Raw genomic sequence first — 16,703 nt, 5'->3', positions numbered from 1 at the left:
ATAAAATCTCCTAAAAGGCGAAGTTCAAGAAAATGAGATGAAAATGGAGGAAAAGAGTAGTAGCAGCGTCAACAACAACGACGGAGTTAAGTTCGGGATAGAAGAAGCATGGAAGTGGGTTCCAAGTGGAACCCACTGGTGGTGGGTCATAGCTAGCGCCGCCCAATTAGGGTGGGGAATTAAGTCTTACAAAAAAGGGTTTACCGGAGATTGCCGGTTTATGCCGGCCAGAGCTTTCGGCGTTGCCTCTCTCTTCGTCGGCGCCGCCGCAACCGCCTCCGTTTCCGCCCTTAGCGCCGCCGGCATTCATAATGTGAGTTTTTTGGGAACATTTGTTGGATTTTTAGCTTTAATTTCATCAATTTTGATTAACTTGTTGTTGGGTTTTGTTGGTTGAATATAAATTGATTTGGGTTTGATTAGTTGATCATGGTTGAAATTGGTGGTTTTCCAATTGGGTGTTTTGGTGCATTTGAAATGAGGATCTGGGGTTTGTTTATTGAAGGGTTTAATTTGATGTTTTAGCTGAAGTTTTTATAAATTTAACTTTAATTCATGATGGTGTTAATTGTTTTAAGAACATTGAATGTAAAGTTGAGATTTTTGTGATTTAGGTTGTTATAATGTTTGACTTAATTCTCAAGTGATCCCAAATGCAAATACAATTACAATTTCCTGATTACAAACCCTTTTTCTGGTTAGTTTTCCATTTTATGGATCAAGGTAAAAAGAATTCCCTTTAACAAAGGCGGTCGAAGTTAACAAAGGCGGTCGAAGAGAGTGATTTGAAGTGATTGCATTGTACAAGAATTGAGATGCATGAAATTTTAGGCTTTGAAGTGACTGAAATGTACATGAATTGAGATTAGATGAAGTACTAGGCTTGGAGCGTTTTTGGTTCGACTACTTAGGTGTTCTATACCCTGAATTGACCAAAATGTTTGAGTCTTGAACCTTAATTCAATTAAATCAAACAACGTATTGCGATTTAACTTCATATTCATGAACTCAATGCTTTGGATTTACCTTTTCGGCGAGAACTTCCATTTTGTATCCTGTACCCAGTTGTTTGCTTATTTTTTATGTTTCCTTCAGGTAGCTTAAAATGACCAATTGAGCCAAATATACCTTCCAACTTTAGGTAAGGCAAAGAATATGCACAATTCTGCTCACTTTAAGAAATTAGGAACGCTGATAAATAAGTGGTATTCAAATGTGCTAGAATCGTCTATTTTGAGCAGGAAGGAATGAAAAAAAGTTCATATCATTGTTCTGTTATATGCCTGAACCTTAGTCAAGCTAGCGAAACTACATTTTCTCCTGGGAAGTGAGGGAATTTCGATTGATTAATTCATTTAATTGTTCTAATAATTGTTACATACTCGAGTCATGCTCTTGTTTTTCCTTTCATCATTGAGGTCATCACCATTTGTCTCTTCAAGATTTAATCAATATCAACCTAATGTTGGTTGATTGTGCTATAGCTGATTTTATTTCACAGTATCTACTTCAGTTTAGCTTGTAGGCTCCTCTGGATTCCGATGCAATACTTATGATTTTAATCGAAATGGTTTCTGACTGGATTTTACAAAACGTTTTGCCTATTTTTATTACATGCCTGCACCCTTTTTTTTCCCCTCCTTTTGTTTGAGTCCCAATTTCAGAATTTCTAGCCAACAATTATCATGCATAAATTTTTTGCATTGAAGGTCATCTGTGTTACTTATCCTAATAGGCTGCGCATCTTTTTTAGGTGGAGGATATGAAAGAAGCTGGTGCTAATATTAGGACAGACTGGGCGTTCCTCCTCGAAACAAGGCCAAGTAATATCGTCTTTGGCTATTCTATACTTAGATTTTACTGCACCTTGTTCGAATTAACCTGAAGACTTCCTTACCAGGTGTAGTTCAGCTCTAGAACACGAGTTTAGGGACACATTGCTCTTGGGCATAACTAAAGGGAAATTTGACAAAAGTGCTTGTGCTATGGCATCGATCTTTTTTTTCTTCTTTTCCTCAGCTTCTTTTCTTAGGCTTTGCATCTACAATCAATTTATTATGGATTATATTCAGTAAACTCTCAATTTTGCTAATATTCTTCTTGCTTGTTCATCAACTCACCATGTCACCATTGTGTTACACTGATGAATTTCCAGTGGGACTCGGGTATAATTAGACTTACGCTAAGGAAATTTCACTTTTTATTTTTATTTGATATATAAAGTTTTACAATTATTTAGCATGAATTATTTTGAATGTGAAAGAAAAGTAGTTATATTTTCTTAAATTGTTATTACTTTTGAAGGGCTTTTCAAGATGATGAGTAGCATATGATATGGTAATTAATGGTATAACAAATTTAAATTTTTTGTTACTTAAATCGGTTATGCCATATTCTTGAGGAAATGTAGTAGTGCCTTGAGCTTGTGCAATATGCCAATCACTTTGATGACTTGTGATTTTAAGTTTCAATTATATTGACCTAATGTTAAAATTATTATCAATAACCTATTAAATTAATTTGGCAGTAGTATTAACTTAATCAATACTGTAGTTGTTAGGCCATAAGTATGGTTATAGTGAACCTCTTTTTTTTTTTTTTTTTTTTTTTTTTTTTTTTTTTTTTGGTTAAATGTTTTTATCCTTACCGGTTTTTGGGGTTAGTGGTTAGAACTTAAAATTGTATTTTTTACTGATTTGGAACTTTTTTTCCTCTTATCTAAGTTGATTTTCATTGATTGAAATTAATTTTAATCAATGTACATCATTCTCTGAAGTGATCAAGGCTGTAGATTATAAAAATCTAATCATGAAGTATAATAAATCACTTTCATTTCCCATACATGATAAAAAGAATCAATGGCGATAAAAAGATAAAAATTCTCACTTCATATTAGTGACAAATACTTTCTCTTTTTTTATTTGCTTTTAAAACAACAATTAAAGTGCACGCGTATCATCAAAACAACGTGTATGATCAAGATAACAGGTAATTAAGAATCGAGTTAAAGTTGGTAGGCGGTCCAAATTAACAAGAATATATTCACTATTCAATAAGCCACATAAGCTGATCGAATTAAAAAAAAAAAACCAATAATAATAATTGATTCCATTTTCCTTTCCTATAAATAGAGAGGGTTTGCAAAAGATGGAGTTCCGCAACACATACATACAATACAACGATACACACCCTACATAACACAAAATCATACGCAAGAATCATGAGTTCCTCTGCTCAACAGAAGAACATCCCTAAAGGTCGTATTCCTGTCGACCCAAAGGATCCAAAGATCCAAGAGGTTGCTCCTTGGGCAGTTGCTGAGTATGACAAGGAACAGGTAAATTTTTGTTAAACTAATACTTGACACGTCAAACAAAAATCAATCAAACCGTCTTTTACAATAATTTATCTTATATAGTAGTTAACTTTTTATCCATAAATTACGAGTACAGTATGTACAACAATACTATGTAATGAATATAATGAACATCCGCATAGGTCAATTCGTCGTGCATTCTGGTTTAATATGTTTATTTAATCCTCGTCGTAATTTGTAGGGGAAACACCTGGTGTATGTGAGGACTTTAAAAGCAGAACGAGAAGATATGTGTGGTAGCACGAGGTACTTTATTGATCTGGAGGCATCTGATGATTGCAAGATTAACAAGTATTATGCGCAAGTTCTTGAAATAGTCTGTCAAACCCCTACTAAGAAGCTTGAAGAGTTCAAGCAACAAGGAAATGCACCCATCCCAGTTGCAAACTAATCTTCAACAACAAATATGCAGGGCTAAGAAGCCATTTTTGGTGTGCTTATATAAGTTACATCAAAATATATTTCAAGTTCTATATTACTACGTATGTATTATGTACTAGTGAAATAAACAAGTCTTGGATGACTTGATTTATGCACTAGTACTACTGTGTAATACTATTATTACCTAAATAAAACTGTCAGTGGTTGGATCTTAATCGGATCTATATAAGTGTGCATGCACATTTCAAATTTGCCAATTTCGTATATTTAAAATATTGTGTAGTACTTATAAAAAATACTCGTACATAGTAAGTTTTATAGAGTAAAAGTAAGAATAATTATGGGATCTTTATCATAATATTAAGGAAAATTTTTCATCAAGAATGGAACGACCTTTCAGCGGTCTTCCTAAACGATCCAAAGATCCAAGAGGTTGCTGCTTGGGCTGTTGATGAGCATAATAGGCAAAAGGTAAATTTTTGTTAAAATAATACTTGACACGTCAAACAAAAATCTATTAGACCGTCTTTTACAAGAATTTGTCTTATACAGTAATTAACTTTTTATCCGTAAATTACGAGTACAAGATGTATAACAGTACTACGTAATCAATATAATGAACATATTCATAGGTCAATTTTATAATACCAATGATACATGGCCTATGGAGTATTACTAAAATCAATTATTCACTTTACGTTGCAAATAATACAACTTTTGAACTAGTTGTAAAAAATAATTTAACCTGCTCTTGATACAATGATAAATTAGATAGAAAATATAATTGAATGACTTGAATTTCTCATTGATCGTAATGTCAAATATATAATAGTTACACTTCCTAACAATAGAATCAAAAGATATGCTAGAATCCTAGGAAGTTAACTAAAATACAATAGATAATATTTGCCAAAAGATATCCTTACAAAAATATATTATACGATATCTCATTACGATCGAGTCCAAATCCTCTATCCCATAAATTTGTTTTTTTGATCAAGTCCAAATCCTCTGTCTCACAAATTTGATTTATTATGTTTATTTAATCCTCGTCGTAATTTGTAGGGGACAAACCTGAAGTATGAGAAGGCACTATTGGTAGCACGAGGTACTTTATTGATCTGGAGGCATCTGAAGGTTGCAAGACTAACAAGTATTATGCGCAAGTTCTTGAAATAGTCTGTCAAACCCCTACTAGGAAGCTGGAAGTGTTCGAGCGTCAAGAAAATGCACCCATTGCGGTTGCTAACTAATCTTCAACAATAAATGCTGGGTTAAGAAGCCATTTTTGGTGTGCTTATATAAGTTACATCAAAATATATTTGAAGTTTATATTACTACGTATGTATTATGTACTAGTGAAATAATATAAACAAGTCTTGGATGACTTGATTTATGCACCAGTACTACTGTGTAATACTTCGTACTATTAATATTATTACCTAAATAAAACTACTGCTAGTGGTTGGATCTTAATTGGATCTATATAAGTGTGCATGCACCTTTCAAATTTGCCAATTTCGTGTACTTTAAATATGTGTTGAACTATAAACTTTCTAAAGAACACATGTAAGTATCCCACGTTGAGAAGAGAAAAGAGAGTTACAAACTTTATAAGACTAAGAGATTGCTTCTCCTATTGCCATATTGTTTTGGGATGGAACCTACTTGGATTTGTGAAGTACACACTCTCTCTCTTGGTTGCCCAGACCTGTATTATTCAAAGAATAAATGAAGAATTTAATAAAATTATGAAAGCTTCGTATCCGAAAAACACACATGAATATAAATCAATAATACTCCGATATTTTTACTGAAAAGTCAAAGTTTAGTTAAATTAAGTAATAATTAGATCAACTTCTTGTCAAAAAAAAAAAAAAACTCCGATCATAATATATAAACAACAATAAGGTGAATTGAACTAAACACAACCTTATGCCCCTCAATTAATTATTCCATCTATAAAATGTGCTCTTGTGATCTCAAAGAGAAATATGAGTGCTTCTTTACCCTTTGAATATAAGAAATATGAGTGTTCGTGTTAGCCTCCATTACAGTGCTATGGTATTCGGGTTTGGGTAATTTTGGGTATCGACCGTCCTTGTGGTCTGTTTTGGTTCATAGGGTTGGTCTTGGCTTGTTATTTGTGTGTTTTAACCTCTTTTAATTTGTTAGTTCAAAAGAGTTTAACAAGATTATCTCTTGGTAATCTTTGTATTAACAAGTATTCTATTTTTAATCTAATATATACTGTACTATGAAAAACCTTTACCTTTAACCGTGCTCTTCAAAATGGGGGCTCCCATCAGTTTCTTTTGGGAAAATTTAGTATCTTTGACCCAGGCCTCGAACATATTGGTCTAGAGCAGAGTTGAACAGCTCGTACCTAAGAAATTGAGGTGACATGTTTGCATGATTAGTAGCACATAATAGTCATTTTGACAAATGCCAACTTAATTATGAAGGTAAAGAGAAATTTGAGGGGTATATAAAGGCATAAAGTACACTCAAAACACAAAATCCAATATATGAAAGGGTAAGTAAAAATTATACTAAACATAGCACCAGGTTAATGAAGGATAAATGGTGACCAAGGTAGAGGATAAAAACCAGAAATTAACGCTTTGATGAAGAATAAAATCATCAAAGAACACATCGAGCCGGTGCTATACAATTTTAAGTGGTTAGAACTTAATTTTTTTTTTTTTTTTTTTTTTTTACAGATTTGGAACTTTTTTCCTCTTATCTAAGCTGATTTTCATTGATTGAAAATACTTTTAATCGATGTAAATCATTCTCTGAAGTGATCAAGGCCGTAGATTATAAAAATCTGACCATGAAGTATAATAAATCACTTTCATTTCACATCCACGATAAAAAGAATCAATGGCGATAAGAAGATAAAAGTATCTCTTCATAATCGTGAGATTCGTGACAAATATATTTTTTTTTTTATATAAAAAAAAAACAACAAATGTGCACGCGTATCATCAAAACAACGTGTATGGTCAAAATAACAAGTAATTAAGAATCAACTTAAAATTGATATGCGGTCCAAATTAACAAAATATATATTCATTATTTAATAAGCCACATAATCTGATCGAACAAAAAAAGAAAAGAAATTATTGATTCCATTTTCCAATCCTATAAAAGAGAGGGTTTGCAAAAGATAGAGTTCCGCAACACATACATACAATACAAACAATACACACCCTACATAACACAAAATCATACGCAAAAATGAGTTCCTCTGTTCAACTGAAGAACACCTCTGGAGGTTATAAGCCTGTCGACCCAAACGATCCAAAGATCCAAGAGGTCGCTGCTTGGGCTATTGCTGAGCATAACAAGCAAAAGGTAAATTTTTATTAAACTAACACGTTTAACAAAAATCTATCAAACCGTCTTTTATAAGAATTTGTCTTAGAGTTCACCTTTTTATCCAGAAATTACGAGTACGTACAAGATATACAAGTGTACAACAATACTATGTAATCAATATAATGAACATATTCATAGGTCAATTTTATAATACTATGTACCAATAATACGCTATATTATGGTCTATGAAGTATTATTAACATCAATTATTTACTTTACATTACAAATAATACAACTTTTGAACTAGTTTTGATCGAGTCCAAATCCTCTGCCCCATAAATTTGTTTTTTGATCAAGTCCAAATCCTGTCCCATACATGATATATGTCATATATCCATACCATTATATGTCCGTTCCTCTTAACATGCATGTTGTGCGTTCCGGTTTAATATGTTTATTTAATCCTCGTTGTAATTTGTAGGGGACAGACCTGGTGTATAAGAGGACTTTAAAAGCAGCACGAGAAGACATGATTGGTAGCACGAGGTACTTTATTGATCTGGAGGCATCTGAAGGTTGCAAGACTAACAAGTATTATGCGCAAGTTCTTGAAATAGTATGTCAAACCCCTACTAAGGAGCTTGAAGTGTTCATGCTCCAAGAAAATGCACCCATCCCGGTTGCTAACTAATCTTCATCAATAAATATGCGTAGCAATTTTTGGTGTGCTTATATAAGTTACATCAAAATATATATGAAGTTATATATATTACTACGTATGTATTATGTACTAGTGAAAATAACAAGTCTTGGATGACTTGATTTATCTACTAGTACTACTGTGTAATACTTAATATTACCTAAATAAAACTGTTGTGGTTGGATCTTAATTGGATCTATATAAGGCCCTGTTCAATTCACCTTAAAAAAATAATATTCAGTAAAAATAATTTTAGTTTAGTAAAAATAAGTTCAGTTCGGCAAAAATAATTTCGATTCAGTAAAAATAATTTCAATTCAGTAAAAAAATCAGTAAACTTAAAGAAGAAATATAATAGAAAATCAGTCAAAATAATTTCAGTTCAGCAAAAATAATTTCAGTTCAGCAAAATTTATTTTAGTTCAGTAAAAATAATTTAAGTTCAGCAAAAATAATTTCAGTTCAGTAAAAATAATTTCAATTCAACAAAAATAAGGTGAAGTGAACGGGGCTTAAGTGTGCATGCACATTTCGAATTTGCCAATTTCGTATACTTTAAATATCTGTTGAAGTATAAACTTCTTATAGAATACATGTAATTGTCTCACATTGAGAAGATCAAGAAAAGTGATTATTTCTTCTCCTATTGTCATATGATTTTGGGATGAAACTTGCTCCTTGGACTTGTGAAGTGGACATACTTTGATATTTTTACTTACGGATTAGCATGCATAACAAGTCAAAGTTTAGTTAAATCAAATAATTAATTAGATTGAATCATATTTTTCTTTTTTTAAAAAAAAAAAAAAAAAAAAAAAAAAAAAAAAAAAAAAAAACTCTGATCACGTTATATAAACGACAATAAGGTGTACTAAACACAACCTTAAGAAGTACGCAATTTCTATGGTAATCCTAGAGTACCATGCTTACGATACTCTCAGGTCGTTTGCTCATGTCTTTTCCATGCTTTTTTTATTTTATTTTTTTATTTTTTTATTCTTCATGTTTACAGACTTATAGCTTTATAGTACAACATTCAACATCCAATTTGTAGTTAAGACTATAGATTAATTAATTCAAACAAGGGATCAATTTATTCTGTTCATATAAAACTAATTTTAATACATAGACATCTTTAGGTGAATTGCTATATTCGTATATAGTTGTATAGATATAATTTTATGGATCTAGTTGTGGATGATAAATATGAAATTTGTTGGATCTATGGAAGCAATGCTAGCTAAGCAAACTCACTTCAAAGCTTGATTGATTGGATTCGTGTGAGTAATGAAACGACTTAAGTGCTTATTTTTGGTTGCACTTATTTGACATAGGCAATAGTAATTCTTAGCTAAGAAATGCATAGACAGTTAGACCCCTTGTTGTTTGGTTAACATGGTATTCGCAAACAGCAACTTTTTGGTGCAGCAGGCTACACCGTGTGGCAGGGGTTACCTGAGTTATTCAGTTAGGGGTTACTCGAGTTACTCGGTCAGGGATTACTTGAGGGGTTCGGAAAGGGGTTACTCGAGGGGTTCACTCAATCAAGGATTACTTGAGGGGTTACTCGAGGGGTTCACTCGGTCAAGGGTTACTTGAGGGGTTACTCGGTCAGGGGTTACTCGAGTTACTCGGTCAAGGGTTACTTGAGTTACTCGGTTAGGGGTTACTCGATTAGGGGTTACTTAAGGAGTTCGGTTAGGGGTTACTCGATCAGGGGTTACTTGAGAGTTCAGTCACGGGTTACTTGAGGGGTTACTCTGTAACACCCCTAAATCTCCCTCTACGGAAATACTAGTATAATACATATAATTATACTGTAGAGATAGACTTAGGCGTATTACCGCCACGTGATTAGACAAGGCTACTTGATGAGTCTATTTTATATATATATATTTATTCCCTGTCTCATGGTCATATTTGTGCTTATTTGAGCTCCGGGGAGCTATTTTTATTACTAATATACATTTTCTAGTGTTTTTGTAGAGTTGGTATTATTTTGTAGGATTTTGCAGATTTATGACGGTTCCCGCGCTTATTGAGCCACTACAAAGTATTAGAGTCGGATCGTATGTTATGACCAAATATTTAAAGCCCAAGACCAAGTCAAAGGAATTTGGTTCGGTGATTAAGGGCTCGATTAAAAATGAGATCAAAGATTTTAATATTATTATTACCACGGACCAAATCATTATCATAGAGTCATGAACCATGTGAAGCAAGGAAAGAAATTGGGCCGAGTTATTTAACCCAAGTCAAGAAAAGGAGAATTGACAACCCAACAAAAGCCAAAGCTTATTTCCAGATTAATCGGGCCGATTGGGGAAGAGGTCCTCATACTGATGTCGGTTGATGAGAAATTATAAATACCCAATTATGGAAGTAGTAGGGGGACATCTTTTATTCTTTAGACCTTCTAGTCATTTAGCTTAGAGATTTAAGTTGACTTTTATTTTACTTTTACGCATATTAGTTTTAGAATTTTGGCTTTCATCAGTTAGGTGATTTCGGTTACGAGTACTAGTTTATCTTTCGTTTTGTTACTTTCATGATTAGGTAGTTTCATTACTTTCGTTTTTATTAGTATTAATTAATGTTTTTTACTTAGTTTTATTCTTGTTGCCTTTCTTAGTTTTCTTTAACATTGCTTCCTTTGAGTTTTTATTATTGTTTTTAATTATGTTTAATTTAATCGCTTTGCTTAGTTTAGGTTTAATTATGCGCGAGTAGTTTAATTCTAGGGTTCTTGGGGATCCATAAATAATATGAAGGGATGAATTATTATTGTTGATTGTTAATATTTTGGGTTAATTTCTTGTTGATTATTATAATGCTATACAATTAGATTTGCGCATGTTTAATTATATGAGTTATTCAATATTGATTCAAAATTCGACAGATGAGAAGTGATGTTTAGGCTTAGTTTAAATAGGCAGGTTAATTTATAAATGGTTAAGTCAAGATTCGAGATATGCGATTTAATACAACTAGATTAATTCTGTGATTGTAATACGTAGCGAAAACCCTTTATAATCTGGTTAATTTATGTATTGATAATTGATTGTTGTCTTTCATCCCGGAATATTATCCATTAGTGAACCTATGACCCTAGGTTTTCTTTGTTATTGATTATTCCTTTAGTTTAATTATTGTCGTAGATAATTCTCAAAAAATACTCGTTTCTTGATAATTTAGACTATAATAATTTATTCGAAATAAAAGAACATTGTTTCCCTATGGATTCGACCCTACTTCCCTATCTATTTTAGTTAGTGGTTTTAGGAATTACTTTTGATTAGGTGATACGACTTTTTAACCTATCACTACTCAAACTTCTAACTAAAACCACAACTTCTCAGCGGAAATTCGATCAAGCTCTTTCTTTATTGATATAAAAAGTAACCAATGTTATGAGTACTCAAAATATAAAAAAGGACCAACATTCCTAAACTAGGTGAAGAACATCTCGAGACTCCCAAATGTTCACTTATTGAATCCACCTGAAAATAGTCAACACTGCTTACCCATTAAGGCAAACAGGACGAACCAAAACAAATAGGAAATATGGATTAGCAAAATATGTTAAGTACGATAAGTGCAAGATAAGTAAATTCAATTTATTAGCAAACATGCTTTTAAAACCAATTCTAATAATTAATTCAATAATTCTAAACTCATGATTTAAAAATCAATTCTCAATATACTCAAATATAATTCCAATAACTCAAGAATTCAATAATAGTGATTATTAAAAATCAATTCTTTTCAAAAACCCAATTCCTCTCTAAGTGTGCACACCCCCCAAGCTAGTATCTTTATGTTGAAAGGCTATCCTTGAGGAAAGACTAGGTCATACAAAGTCCATAGTTTTCAATGAATCCGCATAGTGGGATTAATATAATACTCATTCTTGTAAAACTTTTATAAATAACTCAATAAATCCTCTTTAAATCAATAATTCCAATCTTTATAATAAAACAATTTAAAACCTCATTTTTATTAAATTCAACATGCTTTCAAACTCAAACCTTTTAAAACATGATAAATAATTTATTCAAAACATGATATAAAATCAATCCTCAATTTATTTATCAAAATCAGTTCTTTAAACATGCTTTTAATTCAAAAATCATAATTCAATTCAATTTAATTAAATCACCATAAAAATTATATTAAACATGCTTATTCTATCCAATCAATTTCAAAGGTATCTAGCCACCTAAACGTACCTTTGATCCTTGCTAGCAACACAAAAAAGAGCTTCAAGAACTTTGATCAAACACACTCTACAAATAAATATAACCTTAATTAATATAAGGCTAACAAATAATCATAACAGTTAAAATAAAACCCCCGAACTATATGTACATGAACCTTATAAATTATTTTTCATAAACTTGAATAAAAATTTGATTTTATTAAATAAAAACACTCATAATAATTTTTATACAACCCCTATAATAAGAATAATTAATGAATTAAGAGAAGAGGAGAAGAAAAATAGGTAGAAAATCAAGGAAAAAGGAGAAGAGAGGTGGCGGCAAAGGGGGCGGCAGCTGGCGGCTGTGGTCGGCGGTGGTGGTCGGCGTCTGCGGCTGGTGGCAGCCGGGGGTGGAGGTGGAGATTTGTGGTGGTGGCCGGGTGAAAGCAAGAGAAAAAGAGAGGAGAAAAATAGAGAGATTAAGAGAGAATTAGAGAATTTGGTGTGAGTGTTTAGCTATGAATCAAGGGGTATTTATAGGCTAGCTCATGCAAGAATTATGATAGGAGAATGCAGGAAAAAATTATGTAAAAAAAAATTAAGGAAATTACTTGGAGAAGAGAGTTAAAGAATCATGGAAAGTTTAGTATTAAGGTGACTAAGAAATAATTAATTTATGGAAAGTATATTGTCATGAAAAATAATATGGCAAATGGCTTTGCTTGGGGAATAATCAAGGATGATATAAGGTAGGGAAATAAGATGATCAAATATTTAGGAGATAGGAAATAAGAATTAAGGAAAAATAATAGATTTAAGGGAGATAATTAAAAATATAAATTACCAAAATAAATCACCCAAAAATCAACCAAGGTGGCCGAAAATTTTGAGCTTCCATAGATTAAATTTTCGGACCCCTTATGTAGAATTTAGGAAATTATTTTGCTACATTTAAGGGATAAAAAATGATTGTGTAAATAATATATATTGTATAAAATAATTAATTAAGAGAATACCAATTATTCACTAAATAAATTAACTAAGAATATTAGATTTCCACACTAGGAAAATCCGAAATCCCTAGCTAATCATTAGGAATTTTCGGACCTATTAATTTAAATAATTAAAATATATTTTTTGATTAATTAAAATATCTGAAATATATATAAATAATCCAGTTTTTAAAATAAAATAAATGGATAATAAATCTTATCCAATACCCAAAAATAATAATTTAGCTTTAAAATACTTTTGGCGCTAAAATTCAAATATCATTTTGGATCCAAAATTCAAATAGTAAAATAAATTACTAAAATACCCTTTTTAGAAATTAATAATTAATTAATTAGAAGATACGTTTCAAAAATACGGGGTATTACATACTCAGTCAGGGGTTACTTGAGGGGTTACTAGGTCAAGATTTACTCGAGGGGTTGGGTCATAGATTACTCGAGGGGTTATTCGGTCAGGGGTTACTTAAGGGGTTATTCGGTCAAGAGTAACTCAAGTAATCCCTGATCGAGTAACTTGAGTAACCCCGACAACTCGAGCAACCCCGGACCGAGAAACTCGAGTAACCCCGGCAACTCGAGTAACCCTTGACTAAGAAACTCGAGTAACCCTTGACCGAGTAACTCGAGTAACCCCTGCTGCACGGTACAACAAGTTGCATACAAAAAATTGTTATTCACAAAACAGATGAATTGCAAATCCCGAGAAAATTTCTGCCCCTGCGCGTTGTGTGAAGTTAATTACTACTACCTACCCTTATTTTTTTTTTTTTTTTTTTTTTTTTTTTTTTTTTTTTTTTTTTTTTTTTTTTTTTTTTTATACGGGACTACCTACACCCTTATTTTGGTCATTCACAATTCACACTTTAATCAATTGACCCTGGCCTAGTGCGTGCCCATAGAATAATTTTCATCGCATATCATGACAACATTGTAGATAAAGAGAATATTCAAGTTTATCTTGTAGATAAAAACTAAAATTCATTCTTTTATACTACGTTAGTTTTTTTTATGTTTGTCTCATTTAAAGTATTCAATTCAATAATGAGAAAAGTTTGGCCAGTACTGTTCAATAATAAGGAGAGTATACAACAACAAAGCTATGTACTAAAAAGATTTGGGGCGAAAAAAAACCCTAGCCTCCTTTCTCTCTTCTCTCTCCTAAACTTTAGCCTTCATTGTAAATTTTGAAAGAGCTTCTATCGGTTTCATCAGTGGAAAGCCCCAATCGAATGTTTCCTTTGAAAGAAAGGGTTTATCTCTTTCGAAAGACAAGTTTTTTCGATCTCCTTCAAAAGAAAAGGTTGTTCGAACTCCAAGACAAGATGTTATTTGCGTTTGATATGGTCACCAGTTTTATGGGGCTATGATTGATTATTGCTCGAATTCGGGTTACAAAATCATCACAAGAAATTTTTCTTCACAAAATGTTGAAGCGTTGACGGATCCAGTCAAAAAGTTGTATGAGACAACAAATCGAGATTCGAGAATATGCCTAATTGTTATATCTATGTATTTGGATTCTTAGCACTTCTCTGTTTAATTCTTGTTAAATGTTGTTAAATTTATTTTCATTATCGTTATTTATCCAATGTAGATGTCGTATGACTTTAATTAATGAAATTTAGTGTGAAAAAAAAAGAAGAGAGATTTGGAATCGGCTAATATGAACTATCATTGAAAACCTTCAGTGAAAAAAACCGTGAAAAAGTCAAAGACAGACATTAATCGTGCAAATTGATGAGTGCATTGTATTCTCGAGCAATAAAAAAACTTGTTACGCGATCAAATGATCAATCAGTATAATTAGACAAGAATATATGTCACAAGGCCACTAACGCAGAAGATTCGAAATATAGAGCAACAATGTGATTCTTGATTACAAACCTTATCCTATATATTGAGAGGGTTGCTACTGCAAGTCTGCAACACACACACTACAACAACATGTACTACCTCCGTTAACTATTATTTGCAATAGTTGTACCTTTCACGGAGGCCAAGGCAAAAGTTTTTAAGCATGATTATTAAAATATAAGGGCATGTACTTAAACACTAATCCAATTAAAAAAAAAAAATTTATCAGAACCACTAAAACCCAGAATCACTACCACCACCGAACCCACCGTAAACCACCACCACCACCACCACCGAGCCCACCGTAAACCACCACCACCGAACCCACCGTAAACCACCACGAATCAGATTTGAACCCCTACAACCACCCCACGAACCAGACAAACATACAAACCCAAACCCACGAACAAGACAAACCCAGTCACCACCACGAACCCAACCCACGCCACCCTACAAAACCAAACCAAAACCAGACCCACCCACCCACCACCATGAACCAGACCCACGCCACCCCCACGAAACCAGACCCACTCAGCCACCACCACGAACCAGACCCACGCGACCCCACAAAACCAAACCCATGAACCAAACGAACCCAGCCACCACCACGAAACCAGCCACGCCACCCCCACGAAACTCACGCCACCCCTAAAACCAGATCTGAAACCCCTAACACCCCCACGAACCAGAAGATTTATCGATCTTGATGAGATCGTCGAGGGACATGATCAATCGATTTTCCATTGCCATTGAAAGATGTGGTGAAGAAGAAGAAGAAAATGTAGAGGAGAGAGAAAATTGAAGGAGGAAGAAAATTGGGGAAAACCAGAGATCTAGGGTTGGCTCAAAAGGAGGATGAGAGAGAGAAAGTGGGAAGATGAATGATTTTTGTGAAAATGATTACAATAATCAGATTTATTAGGTAAAAAGTTAAATTAGATTAGTGATTTAATTAGATGTCTAAGTTGTTTAAGTAAGGGTAATATGGGCATTTTGTTGGCAAAAAGTTACTAAAAAAGGAAATAAAAAAGTTTGTTGCAAATGATAGGAAGCGCCTAATTTCAGTAAATGTTGCAAATAATAATTAACGGAGGTAGTAATTTATATAAAAGTGTTAGTGGTTGGATCTTAATTAGATCTATATATAATTAAGTGTGCATGCACACTTCACATTTGCCAATTTCTAGTACTTAAATATATCTGTTGAAGTATAAACTTCCTAAAGAACACATATAATTAAAGTGTCCTATATTGAGAAGAGAAGAGAGTTAAACACTTTTTAAGACTAAGGACTGTTTCTCCTATTGTCATATGGTTTTGGGATGAAACCTCCTTGGACTTGTGAAGTGGATGACTTACTTTGATATTTTTACTTACGGATTAGCATACATAAAAAGTCAAAGTTTTGTTAAATCAAGTAATTAGAGAGAATCATATTTTTTTTTTAACAAAAAAAAAAAAAAAACCCAATCACATTATATAAACAATAATAATGTGTACTAAACACAACCTTACTCCCCTCACTTAAATAATTATTCCATCTATAAAATGTGCTCTTGTTATCTCAAAGAGAAATATGAGTAATAAGTACGCAATTTTTATGGTAATCTTGGAGTACCATGCTTACGATACTCTCAGGTCATTTGCTCATGTCTTTTCCATGCTCTCTTTTTTTTTAGTTCTTCATGTTCACAGACTATAGCTTTATAGTACAACATTCAACAAATTGCGTTCACTAGACGAAAATCCTAATTTGGCACCGGTTCAAACCTCCCCTAAGGCACCGGTTTTGAACCGTTGGGGATTTGAGGGATGCCAAATCCTCAAAAATTTGGCACCGGTTCAAAACCGGAG

General features: G+C 32.7%; 2 protein-coding genes across 2 annotated transcripts; both read left to right on the top strand.

Moving 5' to 3' along the window:
- Positions 1–3,981, top strand: LOC110734981. The gene is made up of 4 exons (XM_021915103.1): positions 1–313; positions 1,754–1,823; positions 3,132–3,337; positions 3,558–3,981. The coding sequence occupies exons 1-4, from the start codon at positions 38–40 to the stop codon at positions 3,765–3,767; spliced, it is 762 nt and encodes a 253-aa protein (XP_021770795.1). The 5' UTR covers positions 1–37; the 3' UTR covers positions 3,768–3,981.
- Positions 3,982–6,922: 2,941 nt separating this feature from the next.
- LOC110734979 (putative cysteine proteinase inhibitor 7) lies at positions 6,923–7,980 on the top strand. The gene is made up of 2 exons (XM_021915102.1): positions 6,923–7,117; positions 7,563–7,980. Exons 1-2 carry the CDS (start codon positions 7,001–7,003, stop codon positions 7,770–7,772), a joined length of 327 nt encoding a protein of 108 aa, XP_021770794.1. The 5' UTR covers positions 6,923–7,000; the 3' UTR covers positions 7,773–7,980.
- Positions 7,981–16,703: the final 8,723 nt, after the last annotated feature.

Source organism: Chenopodium quinoa, unplaced genomic scaffold (assembly GCF_001683475.1).
Source record: "Chenopodium quinoa cultivar QQ74 unplaced genomic scaffold, ASM168347v1, whole genome shotgun sequence".
Taxonomy (NCBI): domain Eukaryota; kingdom Viridiplantae; phylum Streptophyta; class Magnoliopsida; order Caryophyllales; family Amaranthaceae; genus Chenopodium; species Chenopodium quinoa.
The sequence above is the reverse complement of the archived record's forward strand: the minus strand, read 5'-3'. Positions and strand labels throughout refer to the sequence as shown.

Bases quoted from the DNA above. Each gene is read 5' to 3' on its own strand.
- LOC110734979 (XM_021915102.1), top strand. From the start codon at position 7,001: ATGAGTTCCTCTGTTCAACTGAAGAACACCTCTGGAGGTTATAAGCCT. The intron at 7,118-7,562 runs GTAAATTTTTAT...TGTAATTTGTAG, and splicing joins CTGAGCATAACAAGCAAAAG to GGGACAGACCTGGTGTATAA.
- LOC110734981 (XM_021915103.1), top strand. From the start codon at position 38: ATGAAAATGGAGGAAAAGAGTAGTAGCAGCGTCAACAACAACGACGGA. The intron at 314-1,753 runs GTGAGTTTTTTG...CATCTTTTTTAG, and splicing joins GCGCCGCCGGCATTCATAAT to GTGGAGGATATGAAAGAAGC. The intron at 1,824-3,131 runs GTAATATCGTCT...TCCTATAAATAG, and splicing joins CCTCCTCGAAACAAGGCCAA to AGAGGGTTTGCAAAAGATGG.